The sequence below is a fragment of the Aricia agestis genome, chromosome Z (genome assembly GCF_905147365.1).
Source record: "Aricia agestis chromosome Z, ilAriAges1.1, whole genome shotgun sequence".
Lineage (NCBI taxonomy): Eukaryota > Metazoa > Arthropoda > Insecta > Lepidoptera > Lycaenidae > Aricia > Aricia agestis.
This window is the reverse complement of record NC_056428.1, coordinates 9,239,747-9,263,337: the sequence shown is the minus strand read 5'-3', so window position 1 is coordinate 9,263,337 and position 23,591 is coordinate 9,239,747. Positions and strand designations below refer to the sequence as shown.

Here is a 23,591-nt window from a genome sequence, read left to right as displayed (position 1 = left end):
GATCCGATCATGTTTATGTAAAACGGTACGTGTAATGTAATTTAACCACTAAAAGTATCACGTCGATACTACTGGGCTTCGATGGAGTGCAGTACCGCGAGTGCGGCGGTGGAGGTGTAGCCGGTGTAGGGGTCTAGGGGAGCGACGGGGTTCTTCAATATAACAAACATCGGGGCCGTGCGCCGTACGTATCACAATCGTGCGATTATTCCGTCTACCGAGCGGAGGACGTAGTCAATGCCTCGACTCGCTTGCGTCAAACGCTGTGTTTGTTACTACTAGTCTGCAACGCGCCGTCACAACGATCGGTCGTGTCCGTGCGCTCTAGATAAATTGAATAGTAAAATTGTCTTTGACTAGTGTGTTAGACGTTAGTTGTTAGTTATTTATTGCATTCCTTAGTAAAATTTTAAATTTTGTTTAAGTTTATTCTACGTTAATCTCTCGTGTCCGTCGCGCTCGTTATTTTTAAATCGAGAAGCTTCATGAACTGTGATCTTGTTTTGGACCGTTTCGAACTCCATTAAAACGGTGGAATACAACGTCGCGAAGTATAGAAATGAGTGGATTGACCATAAGAGTAAAAAGGGGATCGAGGGGTAGTGCTACACTTCTCGAGGCGGCCAACAGAATTCTCAAACTACTCGGCGTGAGTTCCTCGAAGCGCGGGAAACAGCCCTCACCCAAAACGAAGGTAAGGTCAACAGCCTCCTACAATAATTGTTGATTGTTGTTTCACAACGATTGATTCACGATCGAAGCTCGTTTTTAAAGTTGTTGGCAAATAATCATTAATTTGTGTACTGTATCCAAAGTCCAAAACCTTATCAGAATAATATTAATAATATTTTATCTCCATAAATATTTATTGCGTATCTTCGTGTGTTTCATTTGTATTTCATATAACGTGTAACTTTAAAATTCGTGTTTATAAAACGTAAATATAAATAATTCATGCGTCAATTGGGTCGATATTAATGGCTATTTTGTGAAAATCGATGTAAATATTGTCATTAACGAATTAAAAAAAGCTACGTGGCGGTATGGAAAATGGATGCGCAAGATTGTTAGTAAACTTTCGCTGTACGCTTGCGGTTTCTCGGTGCGCACTTTCGCTCGTGTTTTCACAAGCGCGGCGCGACTCGCGAGGCATGAGTCGGGCTGTAGTGTCGACGAGTGTATCGCGTATTGCGGTATGATACATTATGATGCAAACGCGGCGGGCGCGGCTGACACGACACTTGTTTGTTCACGCGTCGCCGGCGTGACCACCTTGTTTACCAGTAAACTGCGATCCGCATTCATCACTCGCTACAGACGAGCCGCTATATCTTCCGAGCTCGACCAATATCCGATTGATGACGTTGTAACTAATTTAACAGTATCTGCATTGTACTTACTATATCATTGTAAATATATAAAAATATCAAGTTGTGCTAGCGTGAGAACAATCGTGAATTACATAACATTTTGTAAAAACATTGAAATCATTAAAAAAACTCCCAAGGCTGAGGCATAATTTTGCTTATTTACAAATAAATTACAAAAGTAACCAGTTTTAGACTACATTGTGTAATACAATAACAAACCCGCCGATGATCTACTTTCTAGTACTGGATGTAAAAAACAAGTCTTGGAATATGTAAACAAGATAATAGTCATTCATTGGTGTCGTGGTCAATGTGCCTCCGTTTGTTGATAACGACGTGAACTACATTATCTTGAACGTGAGTTATAAAAATAATCGTATTTAAAATGTTCGGAGTCCTGTGGTCAAATTCATCTAGGTTAATAACAGAGTAATCGTAATAGTTAAAACTACCCATGTAGTTTTAACTACATATTACGATTACTCTGTTATCAGGTTTTGCATGCTATGATTCCGATTCGGTGACGGATACAAGTTATAATCCCACAAGACAACTCTTGGAAGTGTGTCATAGAATCGGCGGATGCAGTTGCTTTAGCATTCGCAAAGCTTCCGACCGTTGAAATTGTTAAGTCATACGATCCTCAGCCTACATTACCCGAGAATGAAGCGAATTAGCCCATGAATGCACTGGGTGCGACGCGAAGGAAGTTTAATTTCCTTTAGTGCACACCTAAAAATACTCGAGACCGTCCCATTCATCGGGTGGGAGTTGGGGCGGAGTATCATCGGTGAAAGTTTTCCCAGCAATAGACACTGAGGTAACGTAATCTGTTGTCTTCGGTAATCTGACAACCCTGGTTGTGGTATGGGATTGAGGTCGAGTGCGGAGTGCGGAGTAGCGAGTGCGGGCGGGTCGCGGAATGCGTTACGGTGGGAATGCGCTCCAAGTACCGTTGCGCCGTGCGCGGGCAGCGAGGGTAACCCTTCCGCGTGCCTCCGCGCCGTCGCCGCCAGCCACGGAATGCGAGACCCACTTGCGGTCTACACTCTACAGACCAATTCGCCTATTTCAATGACTCATGCTCTACTAATCGTTCAAATATCTCCTGCCGCCCGTTAACTTGATGAATTGTTCGTCGCATCTGCTCGTGCGCCTTATGAAGTTTTTATTGTTGATTTAAAATGGAACTTTTAAGGTTAATATTTTTCCGTTTGCGTGTTTGGGTTAGAATGTTATGTAATACGATACGCAGTAGTACCTATATTATTCTAATTACATAATATTAGAACTTAGTTAAATATTGGTTTCCGTTAAAAATGTAAATCGACTAGTTCAGTAACCGCAGACGTCTGGGGCTGTCTGGGGCATGGAGTAGATGCGCGTCACGTGTCGCAATTACATTCGACTGTCGAATTTGAATGGTTAATGTTTTTGTACGACAGCACGGCCAAAAAACGTCAAGAAAAAAATACACGGGGCCGCAAACTTTAGAAATTGGATCATCGAACTGTTGGTGAGGCCAATGAACGTGGCGTTTCGAATACATCGGACATTTACATAGTTGTAAACTCGCCTCTCGTCGTGATTGTGCGTCCATTTGGAAGGATCACGCTTGCTAAATACACCCTAAAATCTAAATGTTTCACGTGCTCGTCGCCGGGAAATTCCTAAGATATTTAGGCTAATTTTATGTAGTGATTTAAAAGTTGTGTATTTGCGGCGTTTTTTTAATAAGTTTTATAATATTATATTATTACAATTTTAAGTAAACTAAAATAAAATGAACAATAATACCTTCTTTCAACGTTGATTAGTGTTTGACATCTACAACCCAATAATATGTCATAAAAGTCATAACAATAGTGATAAGCGACAATAACATGACGATGTTTGCGTATAATAATTATCATGGGTTTTAGGCATATTATTTACTAAAGGTTATTTTGGGTTAGTATCTACATAAAGTGAATCTAATGTTTTAAGTTTTAACAAAAGTTTCCATTGTTTTAGGCTAACGATCGAGCGGCGAGCGAGGTCCGGGCACCGATAGCTACTGCTGAAACTGTCGTGGAGTCTCCTGTGAAGATGCAAGCGTCCGCGCCCGTGTCCACCCCCACCTCCACACACTCGTCCACCCAGTCCATCAAGCACTCCAAGAGAACCGCCAAGGATTATATATTTGGAAAACTCATCGGCGACGGCTGCTACAGCACGGTGTTCCTAGCGAAAGACATACACACTGGCAAGGAGTATGCAAGTAAGTGTTTGCAGAATATACCACGTTTAGCGGGTGTCTATCTTTCTCTCGGGCTGCAGCTAACCGTTGAATTTTCTTTTCCAGTTAAAGTCTGCGACAAGAGCCACATCGTCCGCCACCAAAAAGTTCAATACATCAAACGCGAGAAGGATGCATTAAACATGCTTTTTAATGTGCCTCATGGATTCGTTAAGCTGTACTGCACCTTCCAAGATGAGGAGAGGCTGTACTTCGTCCTGTCGTATGCGAAGAATGGAGAGCTATTGCATTACATAAACAAGGAGGGATCCTTTGAACTTAACGTAGCCAAATTTTATGCTGCCGAGTTGTTGCTAGCGTTAGAGAGTATGCACGCGAAGGGAATAATTCACCGCGATTTGAAACCAGAAAATATTTTGCTGGACGAAAACATGCATTTACAAATCGCCGATTTTGGTACCGTCAAGATTAAGAACAAAGAAGAAATTCGATCGACGGAGGTGCCAGAAAAAACAAACAAGGGATCAGAGGACGAATCGAGCGATGCTCCCAATGATCGCTCTAGAAAAATTAGTTTCGTCGGTACTGCACAATACGTCAGTCCGGATTTGTTACAGAATCGTGTGGACACACGAGCGTCTGATTTATGGGCTTTAGGTTGTATTATTTACCAGATGATCTCTGGCTTGCCGCCTTTCCGTGCTTCAACAGAGTTCCTTACGTTCCAAAAAATACTCAAAATGGACTACGAGTTTCCGGAGGGCTTCCCGAGTGACGCTAAGGATTTAGTCGAAAAACTACTAGTGTTAGACCACACGAAGAGGCTCGGCGCCACCGACGGGGACACATATGACAGCATACGCAATCACCCGTTCTTCGAAGGGATCGATTGGGATAACCTCTTCGAACAAACTCCACCTACCATCAGCCCCTACCTGCCCGGTGGTACATTCGAAGAGGAGTACACCGTTCCCGACCATCTGGAGCCCGGCCTGGGCAAAAGTCAGCTGGTCCGCTTGTGGGAGTGGGACTTGTCTACTTCTAGAGGTAAATATTATTCCTACATAATATTTCACGTTTCACGTTTTTGCGTGATTCAAAAGCTCGATGCGTAGTTTCGAATGCGGGCAAAATGCATAGAATGAGCGAATGCATTGAAGCGACGAGTAAGAGGCAATCGCGTCCGTGACCTAAATTCTTGGCAAAATGCGCGTGTCTCACGTCTGGTATGTTCCGTCTTTCCGTTACTGAAAATTCCGCGCGGTTTAAACACCCGCATTGCCGAACGTAAATTTTATCTCTCGCATTGTCGATATCTACATGTGTTTGATCATGGTGTGACCGGTGACGTGCCAGCGTGTCGCCCGGTATTCACATGTAACGGACATCCTGTATTCTCGATTCCATAGACGCACTGACGTCATCTTTCCGGCGCAGTGCAGTAGCTCCGCGTTCTTAACCACTCGCGACATGAATGGCGCGCCACACCCGAGTTATATTAATGATAGTAACGTTCGACGGCAATTCTTGCCGCTCTAGTTGCTTGGATAAAACGATAAATCAATGCCAAGTCATTGTTTACACATGTTTTCGACCGGTATTTTATAAATTGCTTTTTCTTTCCAGGAATCTTGAATATCAGCAAGGAGGAGAAACGACGTCGTCTCGAAGTCCAGGCGCGTGAAAACAAATGGCACCAATTTGTCGACGGCGAGCTCATATTGAAGCAGGGACTCGTGGAAAAGAGAAAGGGGCTTTTCGCGCGCCGGCGAATGTTGCTCCTGACGACCGGCCCGCGTCTGTTCTACGTGGACCCACTCAACATGGTCCTCAAGGGGGAGATACCCTGGTCGTCGGAGTTGAGAGTCGAAGCCAAAAACTTTAGGATATTTTTAATATATACGGTGAGTTCCTTTAATTAATATTTATCACGCTGATGCTACGACTTACGAGCCGATTTTATTTTTGACTTTTCCATTTTTTCGATCGATGGCGGTGCTAACGTCCCGTTTATCTTGTTACAGCCCAACCGCACCTACTACCTGGAAGACCCGGAGTCGTACGCGCTGGAGTGGACGCGCGTGATCGACGAGGTGCGCATCGGCACGTACGGACGGGACACTACTTAGGCGCAACGGCCGCGCTCGCTCGCGCCCTGTCTGCCGCTCTCCGCACGGCGAGTGCACACTTCTAGGATATAACTAGGCTTCTTTTTGAGCACGAAATCATCCAGAGGAAACATTCACGAGCGCGAGTGATTCGTGTCGGATTACATGAACGATCGTCCGAGTCGGAGCCGCGCCCCCCGCGCCCGCGCCGTGAGAAGACGCGACGTCCCCGATCGATCAGTGTGTTGACGCTGAATGACTGATTCCTACTAGATTTGTCCCAACTCTCTTAAATTATTTATCTAATTTAAGTTACATATTTAATTGTGGATATTATCGGTAATAATATGTAAATATTTGTGGTAATTTATTATTGAAATTGTTTAGATGTAACGTATCGTAGGCAGTTCTCTTACCGCTGGCCTCGACGATAAGGATGGACTTGTTTACAGCCACCCGCGTGTTCACGTAGCCCGTTCCGGTTGGTAACTAGGAAATTTGTAGCTAAATGAATAATTATTTATTGTATTTAATTATCGTTTGCCAACGGAATGCGACTGTTGTACAGATTTAAAACGTAGAAAAATGCATTCGGTCTAACGTTTCGTTCTTCTTTTCGCGTTAGCCGATCGACAGTTGAATCGTTCATCGAGTTAGCGACGGCGGTGCGAGGAAAGGTGGAACGAACCGAATTAGGAAGGAGAGATTTCTCACTAGGATTGGAGGAGTGCAGGCGTGAATATTCATACTGTAATGATGGTAGAACGCTGCACTCGTAGGCAATGAGCCCGCGACGGCATAAAACCTAACTTAGCAAAGGTATACGGAGTTCACCAAAGGTGATAAGTATAATTAGTGACGAGTTGAGCAGGAGTAGCTAAAATAGTAATGATTTGATCATACACTCGGTACATTTTGTTTAATGCAAAGCTTGTTGTATAAATTGTGTTCGCTTTGTAATTTAAATTTTAATATTGATTATGGAAATATTTGATTATGAATGTGTATTGAATCCCCAATGTCATGGCTATCAATTTTAATTTTATGTAAAGCAGTCGATTTTCTTGTTAATGCCTAAACTTGCCTGCTTAGAACATAGAAATATTGACTGCTTAAACCAACATTAGAAAGTTCTGGTGTTTTAACTTGAGAATATTATTTAAGTGTATTGTAATTTTGTTAATTACTTGCAATATTGTGACTTGATTTTAAATCATTGCTGTATAACTTGATTGGTACTCTTCCATGACATTGTTATCAATAAATCTGCATTTAAAATTAAACTGTTAACTGTACTAGTTATATTTTAAAATTTGTATTGCATAAATTCCAATACTACCTACATAAGAGTATGAGAATAAATGGAAGTTGATTTTTTAATGTTTTTGTTTTCCTTTTTGAGGCTGCGTTTCCACTGAAGCGGAGCGGAGCTTAGCGGTGCCCGAATTGACCAATCACCATGATTATCACCATGATATCGAAATCTCCGCTCCGATTCAATGGACACAGCAAGAGCGGGGTGGAGCGGAGCTGAGCGGATATTCATAGAAACGCAGCCGAGCGAGGTGAAGCGGTGCGGAGGACAACGGGGTGCAGAGCGGAGGACAGCGGAGCGGGGCGGTGCGAAGCTGGGCGGTGCGGAGCGGTGCGGTGCGTACTCGCGCTCAGGCGGTCACTGGCGACCGCGACATCGTTACGTCACAATAGACATAACTCCGCTCCGCTTGACTCCGCTCCGCTCGACTCCGCTCCGCTTCAGTGGAAACACTGAGCACTTTTCGCCGCTCCTCTCCGCTCCGCTTCAGTGGAAACGCAGCCTAAATCCAACACACACGACAACCACAACCGTACCACGTGGTCGGGCGTAGGTTTTTTTTTTATGAAATAAGGGGGCAAACGAGCAAACGGGTCACCTGATGGAAAGTAACTTCCGTCGCCCATGGACACTCGCAGCATCAGAAGAGCTGCAGGTGCGTTGCCGGCCTTTTAAGAGGGAATAGGGGAGGGTAGGGAAGGGAATAGGGTAGGGGATTGGGCCTCCGGTAAACTCACTCACTCGGCGAAACACAGCGCTAGCGCTGTTTCACGCCGGTTTTCTGTGAGAACGTGGTACTTCTCCGTTCGAGCCGGCCCATTCATGCCGATTGCCGAAGCATGGCTCTCCCACGTAAAAACTTACTGAATCGTTAGTTGGAAAGAGTAACAATCAAAGATAATATCATAAACTAGGTAACAAGAGGTCGGACTTAGAAGAAAAAAAATTAACATTTATAATTTCTTCAAATTGAAACTAAAGTTAAAACTTTTAAGTGCAAAACTTTCCACTCTAAACATACAATTAAAAAAAATGAAAAAAAAAATGAGCTCAAATAAATGTTTTATTTCAATAAAAAATATTGTACATAGCTAAATAAACACAAAACAATAAAACAGATTTAATCCACAAGGTTTAGGCAACAAATCCGTCCGCTGCGTACGCTCCGATTCCGATCCAGTGGACGCGCACCTTTATACATACACACAACAGTATAGGGTTGATTCTCCAAATCGCAAAATTTAGTTGTCCGGACGTATAAACTACCCGCAGACTTTGCGGCGCAGTTACATATTATGTAGACCTTTGTATTTTTTTTATAGTAATATAAGGTGTGATCTAACTGGGCCACTTAAGTTCTGGAGAAAAACTTAATTGTAAATATAATTCAAATTAATGGAAAGGTCGAAAAATTGATTCCCTGGGCGTGTCCTGTCCCCAGAATTCACTATAAATTCCCAAAAAAATCCCACAAATACGATGAAATTCTAATTTCAAAGTAAATAAATCGTAAGAGTATTAACAAAATATTTATAAAACAATTGTATATAAACGTATGTATCGTTATATAAATAGAAAAAGTCATTTTAAGATTTGTCCTGGCTCACATAGTGATTCCCTATACGCTTCACTTGGAGGCTCGTACCTCCCTAGTTATAAGAAGCACGTGGTTGCGGGTGCGCAAGGTGGGAGGTTCGGTAGCCCTCTAAACATCATGGAAGGAGGTCACACAATTCGTTGCTCCGTTTCCGAGTTACAAAGGAAAATATCTGATTCCCTCAACCTTGGTTCCTTACACAATTGATTCCCTATTCGCTAATTACAATGTCATTTCCAAAGTTAAGTTTGCTTAGACACGATGTAAACGACGATAATGAGTATGGTTTTTAGTTAGACTATTTATTGTTTAACCTACACGCACAGTTTTTGTACACCTCAGGAAAAACTAACTTTTTATTGATTCCCTCTACACACATTTTGATGATTCCCTGGGTATTTTAAGTAGGGAATCAAAATATTTTACATTTATTTATCTAATTGGTACATATCTGTTTATTTTTATTAAAATAAATTACATTAACTTCATATACTGATACAAATAAATGACACCAATAAGTAAAATATATAAAAAAATATTTTTTTTAAAGTCAGAATATTTCAAATAAATTCATTTTCTATTCATTGTATTTGGTTTTAACGAACAAGTTTAGTTTGTAGACAATGTTATACATGTTTATATTTAAATTTAACATGTTGATTTAGCTGAAAAAGCTTTTTTCTATTAGCTTTGTTGATTCCCTAGGTTAGAAAAATTTAAATCAAAATATCTTCTAAAATTGTGAAGTGAAAAAGGGCCCAAGTAGATAATTATTTTTATAATTCACTAAAGAATAATATGCGATTATTGATTTTAAAAAATATGCAGAAATAAAAATGTAACAGGGAATCAACTAAATAATCCAAATCTGGAGAAATGCCTATAGAATATGTAGTCTTAGCCCGTCATCGCATGGCCAATTTTGTGCTTATTTTCATACAAGTAGTCTGCGTTTATTTTCTTGAATATTTCTATGTGTCGATTATTTCGAAGCACATTATGATACAGGAAAGAAAGTCTTTTAGTTCATGATATAGATTAACTTATAGTTCAAGTGACGAGAATCCGTAAACACACGTAAAAAGCTATGCAATTTTCGTAGCCAAATTATTAATTGATGTGACATTTTTAGCACTAATGCGTTATATAGCACGAATAAGAGATGATTAAACTTATAAATTTAATCTTTTTAGCTTACAAAAATACCGATTGCAAAGCCCAAAAAACGTTGTTCAAAACTTACGTATTTAATGTTAAATCCACGTGTTTGAGGCATTCTTTGACTATTCTTATGGTTTATTATTTAGCGAAACCACAAAACTCAATAATGTGCATTAAATGTTCACTAAAAACCTTTATTAACACTTTCATAACATTAAATATGCTGACCAACTCCTTTGTTATGTCCTAGTAAGTAGGACATAACATTACACGCTTTTGACGCTTATACACACACCGATTTAAGGCTCTCACCAGTCTTAGATACTATTGACACTGGCCATCACGTAGTGATTATATTCTCTTTGCTGGCCATGGTTATTGGTTAAAAAGCCAAGCGCCATATTATGATAAGATCAGAAAAAAAAAGAAGAAGAGGAAAAGAGAAATAAAATAGGAAAATGAAAATAGCTGTTTAGCTAAAAGCAGAGAAATATTAAAAAGCCATTTCCAGTAATATATTATTGATTATTTGTGTTAACCATTAAAAATACAATAGAATAATATGGCTAATAATACTATTATCAAGTATGTGGGAAGGACAACTGATTTTAGAGGCAAAACCTTATGGGAAATAATTGGGCGCTTAAAAGATTACGGTGTTGGAAGAATAGTGGTGCGGTCCGTTTTCGAAAGGTATCCTGAACCGAGTTTTATGCGTATTGTAAAGGTTGAAACATGCCCAGATGAAGTAAGTTGTATTTTTACTGTACATAACCTCACAATTTATGTCTACAATATTTTTGGCTTCAAAATTAAGTTTACAGTTAAGTTTTGTAATATGGAATACATAGGTAACTCTTTAAGTACTAACAGAACAATGACCTACACGTAATCACACTTAATTTACATAACAAATCACTAACCTGACCATAAAGTTCTGAATACTTTAAAGTACTATATTTTAATCTATCAAGTATCAAGTGAGTATATAGTGGTATAGGTGTGGTAGTCCTTGTTGTCCATGGGGCGGGAGGCCCCTTGGTCGTGTCGGTCGAGGCCGTATATATGTATAAGATATTCATGTGAATTACAGGAAAGGAGGAGAGTACGAGTTTGGGTTGAGAAAACCTTTAGAGGATATACTCATGACAAATTGACAGAAATATATAGAACATCATACAAGCCGGACTACAAATTAATACCAAAACATGAGGAAGAAAAATTAATTAATTCTATTACCAATAAACATCACTTCTCAGATGTTATTCTTCCAAACAAGATTGAAATGCCACCACTTATGAAGGAGTTCATTGTAAAAGATCATGAAAGAAAGGGGTTGAAGGTAAGTAACTATCACTATTACGTTTCACTTTTGAATTCTATGAAGCGGTTTTTTTAAACTTTTGGCTCCTTGAGCTCCATAAATTTCTATATGATAGCAAACCACCTTGCTTTGACTCTGGCTTCATTCATTTTCATTCCATTTCCATCCATCTTTGGCGGCCTAAGGATGTTGACTAGTTTTGAGTTTTAATTGTTGATTTAAAGTGCTGATATTGCAGTTTACATGCTGCATTGTATAACTTAAGTTATAAGTTATAATTGAATATTAGTATGTTATTTAAAACTGCATATTATATTTTAAAAACAACAATTAAAAATATACCATAATAAAAAAAATGTGTGCTGTTCTAGACGCTGACCGACTTTGAAATGCCATTGAGGTACAACTACAGTCCCAACAGAGTAATGAGAATAGCTAAGGGTGATGAGAAACCCACCGTCAAGTTCACCATGGGCCTCGGAAAACCTGTTAGCCTGTCTTTGTATGCGGGAGTGCAATTATTAGAATGAGAAACAAATTGTGAGTAGTTGTAGTTAAACAAAAACAGAAGACTACAAAACAACGTTTGAGTAAGTTAAACTTAAATATAGTTTACTGTTTTTAATTTGTGTTATTAGTATAGTTTAATATAATTAAAAGAGTTGAAATATGTCTCAGCATTTTATTTTAACAGTATTTAGAGTAGATTCTCATTTTGGGGATGGCACTAAAGCAAACTTTTTAGCAAGTAGTGGGTTTGTAGTTATGCCTGGCCTGTTTTTCTCAATAGCCAATTTCTGTAACAATAATTTTAATATTTTGAGGGCCTGTTTCATCACTTCCTGATAAGGCTATCCACTAATTAACACACAGACATATCAAGTATGGAGAATCTGTCAAAAAAGTTGTGAATAGCCTATTAGGCACTTTATCAGAAAGTGGTGAAACAGGCCCTTAATCTACCATTAAAGAGTAATTATAGGAATTACAATAAATAAAAACTGAAATTGATTATCTGATATTTCCATCTAAGTACGAAAATTTAATTCAAGTTTTTTATGGAAATTAATAACATGGGTTTACTGTAAATTTTTTCATGGGGAGATTATTCATACCCTCCAGAATTCTCTCATCTCCTGTACTTCTGGGTCGCGCTGGACGAAGAATCGGCGGACAGACGCCTGTATTACCGCAGCAGCGTGGTCCTCAGGCCATAGCCAGGATTTGGGATAGTATGGTCTTGGCCTGTTAAAGAAATTGTATTATTTTTTCCTACTGAGTGATCTTAACTCTTAAGTACAATATATTTCTATGTAAACTACATGTTCCAGAGTTCCACTAGCAGTGGTATACCATAGCATAGTGTATTTTGTGCAAAATTTTATAAAAATCAGTTAAAAATGTAGCAAATCAAATATTTAATAGAAGCAGACACATTACAGAGCACAAAATAACTATCAATATTGAATGCGTCCTGCAAGTGGATTAATTTAACAAAAAAATGCTCTTACAGCACTGCTATTTTCACACTGAATTCTATAATTATAAGGGACACAAACAAACCCTAAATTTAATGCACAATACTTTTATTCACTTTACTTATGCACTAAAATACAGGTGTGGCTCACTATTAACTATAATTAGGTATAATAACAACAAAGTACACAATCAAGTAGTGCAGCTTACGCTCGCGCGTCCCGACTGGCGCGGGGGTGCCGCGCTCGCCGGTGCATTCTAGAACGCTTCACCCCGCGGTGCCCCTTGACCTCGAGCCTCGATGCAACAGATCGGCTCGTTTTGGCGAGCGTGCGTAATATTATTGTAATATTACGCACACATAAACAATAATAACAATTAACACACGCGCTACAAACTCCCCCTCTAGTTCGAACTAGCGTCCCGCGTTCGGACTAGCACTTACGAGGTCGCTCGCGCTTACGTTTGGCCCTAACAGGTGCTTCTAATTCGCCAACGTATGGCGTCAATTGTGACACGTGGTAACGTCCAATGCCTTCTAGAAGATACGTCGTTGGACTAACTACCTCACTGATACGATAGGGACCGTTCCTCTTCGGAATAAACTTAACAGACTGCCCGGATCCGACACTGTTCGGTCCGTGAGTGTTTAAGAGGACTAAACTACCTACCTCGTAATCCGGTGGTGCTCTCCTACCTTTATCGGCGTACTTCTTCTGGATGGACTGGGCACGCTCGTGAACCTCTCGCGCGTCTACGAGTGCTGTCGACAACCTGCGTAAGTATGGAGTAACATTAGGAACGAAATTATCATTTTCCACAATAGCTCTCATATCTGATATCACGTCGGAAGGAGCTCGCAGCTCTCTTCCGAAGGTAAGGAATGACGGGGTAGAACCGGTGCTCGCCGTCATTGCCGTGTTCATCTCAAACCTAATTGCGGGCAGGTGTTCGTCCCAGGAGCCGTGATCTCTCCCTACCAGGATAGCAAGCTGCGGCTTTAGGTCGCGGTTCTTCCTCTCTACGGGATTCGCCTCGGGATGATATAGAGGGGTCAGCGACTGTTTGATGCCAAAGGCGTGGCAAACTTGCTGCATCACCTTAGCCACAAACTGCACTCCATTATCGCTAATCATCCTCCGTGGTACTCCGAATCTCAAGAATACCTCGGTTACCAGGGCAGCGGCACATTCCATCTGGTGGCGTTCTCCAGGGCAAACAGCTCTGTCCATCGGGTACAGACATCCTCCACAATCAAAATCCAGCGGTTGCCTTTAGCTGTTCTCTGCAAAGGCCCAAAAAAATCAACAGCGACGACCTCAAAGCGTCGGTTTGTCGCAGGCGTTTGGAGCAAGCCGGCAGGCTTCCTGTTATCTGCCTTGTAGCGTTGGCACGCAGTACATCCTTTTATATAATTGGTAACGTCTGTTCTCATACCCATCCAAAAGTACCGGGTCCTGATGCGTTGCAGGGTTCTCTCCACTCCGAAATGGCCCGCTGTGGGTGCGTCGTGAAACTCGGCAAGCACCTGTTCTCTCTCGTGTGCTGGAATCACAAGGCAAGCAGTATCAGCGTCATCGGCTTCGGGGGTACATCTATACAATACACCTATATATCTGACATCAGGTAACCTTTCTCTGACCAATTCCTCCCCCTAAAGGGATCGTCGGTGGCCTCTAGATCCTCGATAATGTTCTTTAAGTCAGTATCTTTAAGCTGACTCTCACGCACCTCTGCAGGAGTCTTGTGCGGTATGTCTACAGTGACAAAGCACACCTCGCAACTCTCTGCTCCACCGTTGCAACAGGGAGGGCGACTGAGAGTGTCTGCTATGACATTCACTCTACCAGGAGTATACTGTATCTGCAGGTTATATGACTGCAGCGTCAGGGCCCACCTTGCTAGGCGACCACTCGGTGTTTTTAAACTCATCAGCCAGCGCAAGGGCTGATGGTCAGATTTAACAATTACCTCGGAACCTTCTATATAACCTCTGAACTTCGTCACAGCCCACACGACCGCCAAAGCTTCTCTCTCCGTGGTTGAGTAGTTTCTCTCCGCAGGTTACAGCAGTCTGCTGGCGTACTCCACGGGCCGTTCGTCGATGCCCTCCCCCTGCATCAGGACAGCTCCGAGGCAGTAGCCGCTACTGTCAGTCCTGAGGGAAAAAGGTTTAGCTTCATCAGCTTGTCGAATCGGGGCAGTGACTAAAAGTCTTTTAATATGATCAAATGCAGCTTGCTGGTCATCAGTCCATCTCCAGGTACTGTCCTTCTTTAAAAGATCGGTCAATGGCTTAGCCAGGGCAGCATAGTTGGGTACAAAACGTCGGAACCAGCTCGACGTCGCCAAAAATCCTTTGAGCTGCTTCTCGTTTTTTGGAGCAGGCATTTCAGCAATAGCTGCAGTCTTATCCGGGTCAACGTGTAAACCACCAGGAACAATAATATGGCCAAGGAATTTTACTGAGTCTCTGGCGAAACAACTCTTCTCACGATTGACTCGCAGGTTAAACACCTCCAGCCTCCTGAAGACAGCTTCCAGGTCTTCCAGGTGCTGTTTCCACGTGGGCTCTGCGATATCTCGGTCCCGTCGCTCACATCTGTCACAATCGGTACGCTCAGGTTTGACTTAAACTGGTCGATTAATCTCTGGAACGTAGCGCCTGAGTTGCGGAGACCCATCGGCATCCTCTTGAACCGGTAAGTACCAGCTGGTGTTATAAATGCTGTCTTGTCCTTGTCCTCATCGTAGACACTTACTTGAAAATATCCAGAGCGGAGGTCGAGGGTGGTCCTGTAGCTAGTGGTCTTAGCAGCGTGCAGTACGTCTTCTATGCGCGGCAGCGGGTATCGGTCCGGTTCCGTCACGGCATTGAGCTTCCGGTAGTCCACGCATAGTCGTACGCCGCCATCTTTCTTCGTGACCAGTACGACGTTTGCCGCCCAGGGCGACTCGCACTTCTCAATCACGTCTGCTTCCAGCAGCTTCTCCAGCTCGTTATTTAATAATTCACGTTTACCTCATGACAAGCGGTACGGTCGTGAAGCTATAGGCTCCTGTCTCTCATCGACCCGAATGCGGTGAGACGCGTAGCTGGTCGGCGGTCCCCGGTCGGCAAACCGCTCAGCTTAACTGATGATCAGCTGGTTGAGCTGGGTCGTCTGAGCTGTCGGCAGCTGCGGCGCTTCGTCGTTCCTCAACATCAGAGTGTTCTTTTCCAGCGTCAGCTGCATAGTCGAGGTGTAGCCGGCGTTAACTCGCGCTTCCCCCTTGGAAGAATTGGAACTTCGCTCCAGGTGCGTCTGAAAAATGCCAACATTCGTTTTTCAGGTCGAGTAATATACCTGCCTGCGCAATGAAATTTTGCCCTAGAAGGGTCCTATTATTAGCTTCTGGGATTACTAAAAACTTGGTCGTAAACTCACGATTATTAAGTTAAACTTTAGTCTCGCATAATAATACGTTGCTCACCTGTCGTGTGCCGTCGGCGAGACCAATCGTACGACGAACTTGCTTAAAACTTACTCCGTTGTCCAATAATATTTTATAAAGTCCTGGGCTGGCCAGGGATTCAGTGGCGCCGGTATCCAGCACAGCGACACCAACCTGCGAACATACTTTAATCTTTATAACCGCGCGCGCCACCCCGGCGTCGCGCGTAACGGCCGTTTGAAAACTTACTTGATGGTCGGTCGAAGCGGTGCTCCTGCACGTCGGGCACTTGGAGCGAATCACACCTTCTTTACCACAAGCATAATAAGAAATCGGTTTAGCTTTCACCTCGTCGGCATTGGGCGTTACGTTGCGTCTACACTCGTCGGTGGTATGACCAATTCTCCTACACGACGCGCAACGCGTTCTAACACGTCGTTTAGACACGATATTATTTTTACTATCCGTATTACTAACGGTACTAGAATAAACATCGGCAACGGGCGCCTTTGGTACAAACTTACCCCCATGCGCGTTTAACGGGTTAACATTATAAACAGAGTGCCGTACATATCTAGCGCGCTCTAATGGCGGCTCCCGACATAGGCGAACGCGTTGGCCAACGCGTCTGCAGACGCGTTGGCCCAATGTGTAGAACGGGCGTTCGCGCGTTGGCCGTAGGTATTTAGACGTTGGCCGACGCGTCTGCGAGCTTGCCGCGCGGGTCGGAAATGCCGGCAAAAGATCAAAGGACATTTGTCGCAAGCTTCGCGCTCCATCCACACATAGGCCGCGCGATCAGTTCGCCCGGAGCGGCGATGAAGAGTGCACGTTTCCTTCTTGTGGCGAATTAACATCTAACTTGACGAAATGGCGAACAATATGAGTACCTATCGAGAAAACATTTAAATTTATTGGGCCCTATGGGTCTAAACAGACGGACCGCATTTCAACTGCAATCCAACCGCAAATTGCAGATGAAGTGCAGTTTGAATGCAGTTGACACGACTCCAATAGAACTGCAAACCGAACGCGCAGTCGGATTGCAGTTGACTGCAGTCGTGTGAACTTCATACCGACTGCATCCAAAATGCACTATCCCACCCACCCGCACGCTCCACTCTCCCGCGCATGGAATCAGTAGCAGTGCAGTTTGGATGCAGTCGGTATGCGGTTCACACGACTGCACGCCAACTGCAACTGAACTGCAATCCTACTGCGCATTTGGTTTGCAGTTTTATTGCAGTCATGTCAACTGCATTCAAACTGCACTTGAACTGCAATTTGCGGTTGGATTGCAGTTGAAATGCGGTCCGTCTGTATAGACCCTATCAGAGTAAAAACTGCCTGTGGAACCAAAAATCGTATCGAAAGTTGCAAAAAAAATAAGGTTATTGGACATTCTATTTTCCTCACGATGTTTTTAGGGTTCCGTACCCAACGGGTAAAAACGGGACCCTATTACTAAGACTTCAACGTCTGTCTGCATTTCTGTCTGTCCATCTGTCTGTCTGTCCACCTGTCTGTCCGTCTGTCTGTCTCCAGGCTGTATCTCAAGAACCGCTATACTTAGCTAGATTTCTGAAATTTTCGCAGATAATGTACCTATATCTGTTGTCGCTATAACAACAAAATATACTAAAACAAAATAAATTAAATATTTAATAAATAATAAATATATATTATTAATCATGATAATTATAATAAGTAATAAGTAATAATTTTTATATATAATAAATAATAAGTAATAAAAAAATAAATTATTTTAATATTATAAAATATGTAAAAGTGATTTTATTTCTTTGTTTGTTACGTTTTCTCGCCTTTTACTTATTTATTTCGAGAATACCCTTTAAAAACTTGTTCTTGTCCACATTTACAAAGTAATTATAAGCTGTGAATAAATATACAGCTGCAGCTGTTAGCGACTCAACATCCATTTTGAATCCGTCCGCACATTGGCGCGATCCAAAGCATACTGAACGACCTTCCTATGTGTGGATTACTCACAAACGTCGTTGCAAGCGCACTGCCAACGCGTCTGCAGACGCGTTGGCCAACGCGTTCGCCTATATCAAGAGCCGGCATAACAAACAATCTATGCTATCTATTTTCGCGCGGCACGCACTTCCTAATACTATCACTTAACAGTCCATAAATTATATCGATCTTCATTTTTTCGTGGACCTCGTACGGGAGTCGAGCGAAGTGGGCACGGATCTTCGACACGAAGGAATCGACGTGCTCGTCCTCTTGTTCTAGGGCGAAAATTTCGCGAAATATCCAATGGGCGGGGCGTGGTGCGCCGAACATGTAACGTAGCCTTTTTATTGCGTCGTCCCACGTTTGTACGGTGGATTTTATGCCTTGCCACCATACCGCAGCCTCTCCCGTTAGCAGCATAGGCATGCCACGGAGCGCGATGTGGTCCGGTACATTCGCACACTCTTTGTACGTAACTATGTTATCGATAAATGCTTCTACGGCGTCGGCGTCGTTTTTATTTCCGTCGAAGCGGGCGGTGCACGCGACGAAATTTCCTACCGTTGCTGTCGCCGGAGTCGGGGCGGGTGCTGCTTGTGTCTGTGACTGAAGACTTTGGATCACGCCGCTTAGAAGTGCGGTGAACTGGGCTTCTGACAATGTGGCGCCGGTATTCACAGGCGCGGGCGCCGCCATGTTAGCGTCAGTTTCTTCTGCACTCGCGTTTTCTTGTTGTCGTTTTCGGCATTTCTTGTGGTCCGGCCACAAGTTGGGCGCAATTTTTAATTCACAATACTTTCACTTTACTTATGCACTAAAATACAGGTGTGGCTCTCTAATAACTATTACATATAATAACAACAAAGTACACAATCAAGTAGTGCAGCTTACGCTCGCGCGTCCCACAGATTACTAGTATATATTTGGCGCGTCCCGACTGGCGCGGTGGTGCCGCGCTCGCCGGTGCATTCTAGAACGCTTCACACCGCGGTGCCTCTTGACCTCGAGCCTCGATGCAACAGATCGGCTCGTTTTGGCGGGCGTCGTTGACAATAATATTACGCACACATAAACAATAATAACAATTAACACACGCGCTACATAAATTATTATCACTAAGTTTTGCTACATCCTCTTATGCCGGCTCTTGATATAGGCGAACGCGTTGGCCAACGCGTCTGCAGACGCGTTGGCAGTGCGCTTGCAACGGCGTTTGTGAGTAATCCACACATAGGAAGGTCGTTCAGTATGCTTTGGATCGCGCCAATGTGCGGACGGATTCAAAATGGATGTTTCGTCGCTAACAGCTGCAGCTGTTTATTTATTCACAGCTTATAATTACTTTGTAAATGTGGACAAGAAAAAGTTTTTAAAGAGTATTCTGGAAATAAATAAATAAAAGGCGAGAAAACGTAACAAACAAAGAAATAAACTCACTTTTACATAATATTTTATAATATCAAAATAATATAAGTAATTATTTTATTACCTACTTATTATTTATTAAATTATTACATACGAAAATTATTACATATTATAATAATTATAACTCCGGGCAAACTGATCGCGCGGCCTATGTGTGGATGGAGCGCGAAGCTTGCGACAAAATATGTCCTTTGATCTTTTGCCGACATTTCCGACCCGCGCGGCAAGCTCGCAGATGCGTCGGCCAACGTCTAAATACCTACGGCCAACGCGCGAACGCCCGTTCTACACATTGGGCCAACGCGTCTGCAGACGCGTTGGCCCAATGTGTAGAACGGGCGTTCGCGCGTTGGCCGTAGGTATTTAGACGTTGGCCAACGCGCGAACGCCCGTTCTACACATTGGGCCAACGCGTCTGCAGACGCGTTGGCCCAATGTGTAGAACGGGCGTTCGCGCGTTGGCCGTAGGTATTTAGACGTTGGCCGACGCATCTGCGAGCTTGCCGCGCGGGTCGGAAATGTCGGCAAAAGATCAAAGGACATTTGTCGCAAGCTTCGCGCTCCATCCACACATAGGCCGCGCGATCAGTTTGCCCGGAGTTATAATTATGATAATTATTATAATATGTAATAATTTTTGTATGTAATAATTTAATAAATAATAAGTAGGTAATAAAATAATTACTTATATTATTTTAATATTATAAAATATTATGTAAAAGTGAGTTTATTTCTTTGTTTGTTACGTTTTCTCGCCTTTTATTTATTTATTTCCAGAATACTCTTTAAAAACTTTTTCTTGTCCACATTTACAAAGTAATTATAAGCTGTGAATAAATAAACAGCTGCAGCTGTTAGCGACTAAACATCCATTTTGAATCCGTCCGCACATTGGCGCGATCCAAAGCATACTGAACGACCTTCCTATGTGTGGATTACTCACAAACGCCGTTGCAAGCGCACTGCCAACGCGTCTGCAGACGCGTTGGCCAACGCGTTCGCCTATATCAAGAGCCGGCATATGTCGAGAGCCGCCAATATAAGTATTTGTGACATATTATGGGGCCATAATAATGTTAATTTCCATATTATAATATCCATTATGCAGTTTCTAATATTATAATTATTTTAAGATTTTTTTATAAACTTACTTCTGTTCCAAGGATTCACGAACCCAGGGCATATTAAATAAATGTAAGTTTTGCTTTTTGCGTTCTGGATACAAAGGATTACTATTCCATAATACCTAAAATATTACATTTTTCTTTAGTAAATGTCAGCTATAAGTAATATTTTTAAGAGCAAAAAGCAATGCAAAAATATTTTTCATTTACCTGCACAATATGATCAATTCCGTTGAAGAAAGACTTTTGTGCCTCAAACACATTCCATACTTGTGCCTTTTTCAGTGTCTCCTCCAGGGCAGGAATGAGGTAAGGAAACACCTTTTCTTTTATGTATTCACTTTCAACATCTGAAATAAAAATAAAAAAATCCAGGCCAAATGCGTAAGAAATGTCACTTGACAGACAGGGACATAATATTACTAGCTATCATTATTATCATAGAGAAATTATATAAGACAGTACTGATAATAATTAATATTATTATTAGCAGTCTACAGGTGGAGCTGGGCAGGGCACGTCTCCCGTATGCACCCTGACAGGTGGTCGCGTCTAGTTTCAGAGTGGCTACCGACTGGTCGGCGTCAGAGGCTAACCCAAGGCTGGTTTTACAGTCACGCGTTTCGGCAGCGCCGTCGGAGCGCGCGCGCTCGTCTATGTATGGGGGTAGTAGTTGCGTTTTAAAGTCCGCGCGCTTGAGCAGCGCCGTTCGTCCATACGTTTGTTACAGCTTCGAACGCGCGCGCTCCAACGGCGCTGCGAAACGCGTGACTGTAAAACCAGCCTAAGGAGAGGTGGCGCGACGAACTAGATGAGTTCGATAAAGAGTGGCCAGTAACATCACAGGATGTACTTTGGAAAGAAAAAGGGGAGGCCTTTGCCCAGGGCCGTCTCTAGCCCATGTGGCGCCAGTGTGGACATATTACTCTAGCGAGCGCCCCCTAGCAAGCGCGCGGTCAAAATGAAATGGGTACAGAGTATAAGTAGTTTCTCCAGCCGCTCAGGGTGAGGAGTGAGGCAGTGCCGTTCCTAGTAAAATTTTCAGGTGGTGCGAAAACAAAGTGACGCCCTTCTAAATAAAAAGAAATCGGCCAAGTGCAAGTTTTACTCGCGCACGAAGGGTTCTGTACGATTATAAAGCAAAGATAGGCAAAAAATAATGTTTTTTATGGGAGCCCCTTAAATGTTTCTGTAAGTACAAATACAATTAAGTATTTTGTGAATATTTCAAGTGCCTACTATATCGTATTGAGTAGTTGAGTAGAGAGTGAGTGAGATAACTTGAGTTGAGTTATTGATATTACTTAATGGCCAAAAAAATCACATTTGTTCTATGGGATTGTAACCCTAATTTACTTATATTAAATTTATTTTGTTTTGAGTATTTTTACAAAAGAGGCAACAGAAATAGATAATCTGAGAATTTCAATTCTCTAGCATACAAAATATTATAATGATTCATGAATGCCATCTATGACCTCAAAGTCTAATGACTTTGAGGTGGTCTGATCTGGTAGGAGTCTGTTCTTGGCCTTTTTCTGTGGAACATCGGCTACCATTGCATCCTGCGAGCGGCCCATCTCCGTGAGCTACATTTGGTCTGCTATCCTGACGACACATACATGCTGGTCCCCGGACACATGTTTGAGGTGACAATACGCCTGTCGCCTGCCAATAGTGGGCGAGTCTCAGGTTGTGGCGTTTATAGAAGCGTTGTTGTCTATGGGCCCCAGAAGCACCGCCCCCGCGGAAGCATCACTGCGCATCGCAGAGATGTGGGGGAGAGTGCACCGATCGGCATTGTAATACAGTACTTGGGTTTGGTCCTAGATTCTGAATGGATCTTTACCCCTCATTTTCGTCGATCGGCACTAAAACGGAAGAAGATGGCCATGTCCCTGAATCGCCTTCTGCCAAAATCTGTCGTCCAGGGCCCACCTGCAGACGGCTTTATACAGAGGTCCTGCAGTCTTGTTTGGGCGGAACACATAGGCGCCCGCAATAGACAGCTGCTGCTGATTGGACCTTACAACTTATTGGGAGGCAGTAGCTTATACCCTCTGCGAAACTGTTATGTCGCAAACGGAAGCTGTATAAAGAGAGCGGGAAGCAAATTAATACGTAGATCACATGAGAAGGAGGCACAGAGGGCGTAGGATGCACGGCGCCCGGTGCGACCGCAAGAGCGCCGTCAAGAGTACCTACATAATATTTGCTTGTGATCTTGTGCTTTAGCGGCGAAACCTCGCTTACGCGCGGATGCATTTAACTCCAGTCTGACGTAAACCGCGCGGCTCTCCTTTGGGCGCCCATCTTGACGAAAAATATAATCTTCATTTATATGTGTTTCAAGGTTCATTTCACGTTGAAAAATCAATTTTATATAATTTCACAGAAAACCGGCGTGAAACAGCAAGCGCTGTTTCACCCCGGTTTTCTGTGAGAACGTGGTATTTCTCCAGTAGAGCCGGCCCATTCGTGCCGAAGCATGGCTCTTTCACGTCTTTGCCCCCGGCAGTGGGACACACATAATGCCTGTAAATTTTGTAAATCTTTTTATCAGTCATGTATATTTATTTTATATTTTTACAGATATCAGGTTTTCGATTACTTAGCAGAAATCACTTGCCAACTGGTAACGCATCTGCTTGTTTATCAGTCTTGTAAAATTTAAAACCTTACCAAGGAACGGTGATTTGGGCACCGGAGGTACATTCCGCTCAGTATAGTTTTTAATTTCCTGTCTCTTTTCGTCACTCCCTCGTAAAATATCAGCCCAGTTAGCCTTATTTTTTCTGGTAGGAATTAAAATGGGAAACTCGACTTCTGAACATGATAGACTACTGGGCAGAGCAAACTGTGACAAGTTGTCTGTTGAAGGGAACTCCTTGCTTTTTGCCCTCTTTCCCGTATTTTTAGGTGGCATTATTGCTAATTATTAATTAATTACGAATAACACTACAAAATAAACACAAACAAGTAAAAGTAGTACGTTAAGCTTTGTTTTGATCTCAACATTATCTGATTGCATAGA

At 42.6% G+C, this 23,591-nt stretch overlaps 3 protein-coding genes across 4 annotated transcripts; 2 read left to right on the top strand and 1 right to left on the bottom strand.

Annotated features, from left to right (window-relative positions):
* Nucleotides 1-186: 186 nt before the first annotated feature.
* On the top strand, nucleotides 187-7,097 carry LOC121738312 (3-phosphoinositide-dependent protein kinase 1). Its single transcript, XM_042130287.1, has 5 exons — nucleotides 187-694; nucleotides 3,384-3,630; nucleotides 3,715-4,656; nucleotides 5,236-5,513; nucleotides 5,634-7,097. Exons 1-5 carry the CDS (start codon nucleotides 560-562, stop codon nucleotides 5,736-5,738), a joined length of 1,707 nt encoding a protein of 568 aa, XP_041986221.1. The 5' UTR covers nucleotides 187-559; the 3' UTR covers nucleotides 5,739-7,097.
* LOC121738322 (28S ribosomal protein S34, mitochondrial) lies at nucleotides 6,869-11,786 on the top strand. 2 transcript variants are annotated; one of them, XM_042130301.1, is made up of 4 exons: nucleotides 6,869-6,880; nucleotides 10,347-10,538; nucleotides 10,884-11,132; nucleotides 11,486-11,786. In XM_042130301.1, the coding sequence occupies exons 2-4, from the start codon at nucleotides 10,353-10,355 to the stop codon at nucleotides 11,642-11,644; spliced, it is 594 nt and encodes a 197-aa protein (XP_041986235.1). In that variant the 5' UTR covers nucleotides 6,869-6,880; nucleotides 10,347-10,352; the 3' UTR covers nucleotides 11,645-11,786. The 2 variants fall into 2 exon arrangements, with proteins under 2 accessions (XP_041986235.1, XP_041986233.1); XM_042130299.1 differs by lacking the exon at nucleotides 6,869-6,880 and having other exon boundaries at nucleotides 10,244-10,538.
* Nucleotides 11,783-23,591, bottom strand: LOC121738320 (IQ domain-containing protein K-like). Its single transcript, XM_042130297.1, has 5 exons — nucleotides 23,240-23,591; nucleotides 20,768-20,907; nucleotides 20,585-20,679; nucleotides 12,230-12,359; nucleotides 11,783-11,911 (listed from the first exon to the last, which is right to left on the bottom strand). The coding sequence occupies exons 1-5, from the start codon at nucleotides 23,481-23,483 to the stop codon at nucleotides 11,825-11,827; spliced, it is 696 nt and encodes a 231-aa protein (XP_041986231.1). The 5' UTR covers nucleotides 23,484-23,591; the 3' UTR covers nucleotides 11,783-11,824.